We start from the raw sequence: 4,453 nt of genomic DNA, 5'->3' as shown, positions 1-4,453 counted from the left end.
CGGGATCACTGCCATGCACATGCCAAGGCAAGTGCTACATATTCACCATGGTGGAAGGAAATACTAGTAGGCTAGAAACACACCCTTTAAACCACACCACTGCCCAAAACACCATCTTAGGCCTTGAAAGGCAAATATAGTGGCGACCTGGTACTCCTAAAAGTATTGAATTGGAGAATGGTTCACATTTTTGAAATAACCTTATAAACTCCCGGACAAAGAAACATGACATTGAGTGGGTGCATCATATCCCCTATCACTCACAAGCTTCTGAAAAGACTGAGAGATATAATGGACTTTTAAAGACTATGTAAAGAGCATTGGGCAATGGGGCATGGAAGCACTGGGATACAAATTTAGAAGAAGCCACTTCGCTGGTTAACACCAGAGCATCTGCTAACCGTCCTGGTCCTGCCCAAACAAAACCCCTGCATACTGTGGGAGGAGATAAGATACCCCAAGTGCACACAGGGAAATGGCTGCGGAACGCGGTGTGGGTTTCTCCTCCCGTGGGAAAAGGCAAACCCACTTGTGGGATTGTCTTTGCTCAAGGACGTCAGCTCACATAAATAAATATGAGCAATAAAAAGCTAAAAGAAAGGAGGAGGAAGGGGGCATCCGTTAATATGATGTTTGTCTCCCAGAGCAACTGCTATGCGTACTGAAGCCCTGCTTCCCAGGAAGTGGCCAGGCATCGCTTGCTGATGGGAAGCAGAGAATAAAATCTTTGTTTTCCTTTGCTTCCTGAGTGGCCTTGTCTTTCTGCTTTATTAAACCGCCTTTATTTTGACCCACAAATTTTTCCATCTTATTTTCTTCCCCTTTGTTCTGCTGAGGAGGGGAGTGATAGAGCAGCCTAGTGGGCACCTAGTGTCCAGCCAAGGTTAACCCACCACAATACAAAATGTGTTCGGTGGCCCAACAAACATTTGGGAGGTTGCCTGTGTCACAACAATTTTCAAATTGTTACTTTTGCTCAACCATGCCTTTCCACAGCACAACTTACGAACAAGTTACATTTACACATATATCATAAAAAAGTTTTGTATATGGTCTACCTGCTACAAATTAAGGCATCCTAACAGCTGCTGTTTTGCTGGTGAGGGATATGTCTCATATTAGTGTTTCAAAAGGATAGATCTCAGGTATTTCAAAGTGAGACATCATAAGATGTGGTTTAGAGGAAGAATTCCTGCAGATCTGGCTCTTCAGTACTCTTTTGACTGTCAGATTTCTGGCTTTTCCTAGTGATGTCATCATGCCTGGAGAGAAAAAGAAGAAAATTACTCATGATAACACTAAAAATAAGGAGCAATCTGCCTTGTGTCTGCTTACCCTGTTTTATTCCATTTGCAAGTATTGAACTCTGAATTAATCCTTCTCTCTGGACTTATTTCTCTAGACTTGTACTACACAAAATACTTTTTAACGCTATGGATTCTTATTGACTTTCTTGTGGCTCCTATTCTGAAATCAGAATTGGAAACCAATGGGACAACAAGGAGCTTTTAAAGTCATGGCATTAAATAGTACACTGTCATAATGTTCTTGTAATAGTGGGCAGAATGTCCAAAAAGTCCTCATCCTTTAGGACAAGGTACCATAGTGATAAAAAAATCCACTGAAACAAACATTAGGCATATCCTGTTTGTTTCTGAATCTACCTGTAAGAGAATCATCTAGTCCCTATCTCCCCATTAATAATCATCAGAGAGAAAAGAATCAGAAGGTGATTCATTGTACTTACTTTATGTGTCTACTTTAGTAGAAGATGGTGGCAAAGGCCATAGGAAAAATGGCAAGCAGTAATTCTCTTTCTGACACAGGGCCTATATCTCTTTTAACACTGTAATTCAGATAAAGTCTCAATTCAAATCATTAAGATTTTATCAGGTAAGCAGATAAGGATAATTCTATATTGTGTCTTAATTTCCACGCTAGGTAAACTTAAATTGAAAAAAACAAAATCTATGTACTGTGTATGAGACCCAAATGACAGCTTGCCAATTAAACTAGAAAAATTAAACACTAAATATTTGTAGCATTCAGTTTCTTCAGTTCCCTTCATGTGTCCTTGTTCTGAATCCACAGTATGCTCTCCCTCTCTTGAATTAACCTTCCAGACGAAGGATTTTTGACGCAGCATCCAGCCCAACAGCAAATTTCAAACAGGTTAAAAAGCTAATTTTTTGTTATTACTGCTGAACAGCAAAACTCCTACAATATAATCATGACTGGCTGTTTTGTTGCTGTAAAGGACAGATACTAGCAGGAGGTTAAAAGCCCACAGCAAAGGGCAAGAATATGCATATAAAAAGTTTGCCTTAAACTCACATATTTGTGAGCTCAATTCTTGTTAATGAGAATAGCTTTACTCCAGTCTACAGTCACCACAAAGATACAATATGCCCAAGAAACTGATATTTAGGATGCTAGGATAACCTTGTGGTTACTTCAGGATTTAACAGAAGCTGACCTTCCCAAGGACCACAGTTGTGGATCTGAATAAGAGGGCACGAAGGATCATTTTATTTTAAAATCCCCTACATTCATCTAAATTACTGTTGCCACATACCCAAAGCAAGAGCAAAAGACACAGATTTGAGCTAGGGGAGGCAGAATTTGTAAGGCTGTAAAAGAGGAGCACTTTTTGCCATCGCTACTTTTTGGCACCTAACATGCACTGCTGTTATCAACAGTATGTTTAGTGTTAACTGCGGAGCTTTTTTAAAGGATGCTTTCTAAGGCTAAGATAACTTGCATCAACCAACTACTGCATTAGCTTAGACTTGCAGTGCTGAAAGACCCTGTGTATGAGTCCCCCATGCAGAGGCTCACCAGGCACTTCAAAGACCCCATTTTGCAGCTCTACAGTTGCCCAGAGACCTTGAAGAAGATCATATTTAGCTAATGCAGATGTCTTTAGGTGACAATGCTGAACAGGCACGCCTTTTACAACTGTGCCTGCTGACCTGAAGGAAACGGATTGCCAATATTACTGATTACTAACCAAATTTCTAATATCTTCTGGTGCCCATGTCACCACAGAAATACTCAACGCTCCCTCACACAACAGGCACTGGTGCATGATCGTAACAGTTCACAACTGAAGAATTGTAAATTGTCCAGGACAAGGCCTAAATTACTTTCATATCAATTTCATGCTCTACTAGTTTGAATTTTAACTATTTTATTAGACATACAGATAAGCATCCATTTTCTAGGGTATATATTTGAAGTTGTAATTTATTCAGCTCTAGGTCTGGCAGTAGGATATCTGTTAGGTTAGATCCACTTACTATTTTAGCAGCTTGCCCGGTTTACTATCTGACAGAAACCTGATAGTAGATTCTGCTGATTGTCCCTGATGTATGAAGCAATTTTTGCTGTTGATAGCTGCAGCTAATACAGGGTTTCACATTGATATGGTGAGTTAGTGCTTACTTTAATGCACTGCAGATCTCAGATGATTTAAAGTGTGGGAAAGAACCATTCACTGGCATACACATAACATGGAAAAAACGACAAGCATTTGGTTGGAGTCCTAATACACAAGAAACTAGCCAATCCTTCCAAAAGGGGAAAAAATATCCCAACCCATCTTGCACATCTGAAATTTAGTCTAAGGCCTTAAGAAAAATAGGGTGTATCAAATTTTAAAAGGATAGTAGAAAACTTAATACAATCCTCTACTATTAAGCAGTGACCAATTTGAAAAAGTAAACTTCAAACCCTTGATGTACTTAGGTATTTTGAATGAAAAAATAAAACAAATGAAATAAACAGAAGCTGAAGAAAAAGAAGATGGAAACTGGTGGACAGGAATGTCATTTGACCGAAGGTAGATTTTAGATGACTTCCGATTTCAGATGATGCTAACAAAATCCCCTATATAAGGGTCTAGAGTTAAAATGGGTTTGGGACTGTGCCCAGAAACATAACCCCTCAACTGCCTACAAAGGTTTTAAACACCAAAGACTGCACTGTTTTCCAGAAACAGTCTTTTTCAAAATAGCTCTGAAATTATAATTACACAGGCTCCCCAGAGCATGCAGGGAAAATTCAGACAGTGTCTAGGGGCTTGTAGTGCATGTGATGCTGATGTTTCTACTATTTAAATTTCATAGGCTACAGGGCAGCATGCAGTGGACTAACGACAGGCACCCATTTTGCCATTCAAAAATCACAACACAGTAAAAGGCATCACAGAGGATGGCTTAAAAGCTCTGAGGGCCTTCAGGTCTGCATTCTGATTTCTGAAAATCACAATACATCTTCCAGTCTTGTGTGATTTTTGGAAATCTCATGCCACAGACTCTGGCACACAAGTTGCCTGCCTCTATCCTAATCTGTGAGTACAGTAACAACCTCCTCAAGCTGTGCCCCGAATGCACTGTTTCTTGCTTTCTCCTCTGGTTTTCCATAGGCCCACTGCCACAAAGGCAGCTTTAGG

At 39.9% G+C, this 4,453-nt stretch overlaps 1 protein-coding gene across 1 annotated transcript in view; it reads right to left on the bottom strand.

The window, feature by feature from the left end:
* Window positions 1-1,101: 1,101 nt before the first annotated feature.
* LOC104465076 (synphilin-1-like) overlaps window positions 1,102-4,453 on the bottom strand; it is a gene marked incomplete at its 5' end in the record, with an annotated part of 16,888 nt that continues 13,536 nt past the window's right edge. The window contains one exon of the mRNA XM_010077984.1: window positions 1,102-1,262. Within this exon, the coding sequence (XP_010076286.1) occupies window positions 1,178-1,262 (85 nt within the window). The remainder of the gene's footprint in view (window positions 1,263-4,453) is intronic.

This window comes from Pterocles gutturalis, unplaced genomic scaffold (assembly GCF_000699245.1).
Source record: "Pterocles gutturalis isolate BGI_N339 unplaced genomic scaffold, ASM69924v1 scaffold22968, whole genome shotgun sequence".
In the NCBI taxonomy this organism is placed as follows: domain Eukaryota; kingdom Metazoa; phylum Chordata; class Aves; order Pterocliformes; family Pteroclidae; genus Pterocles; species Pterocles gutturalis.
This window is presented reverse-complemented; position numbering and strand designations above follow the sequence as displayed.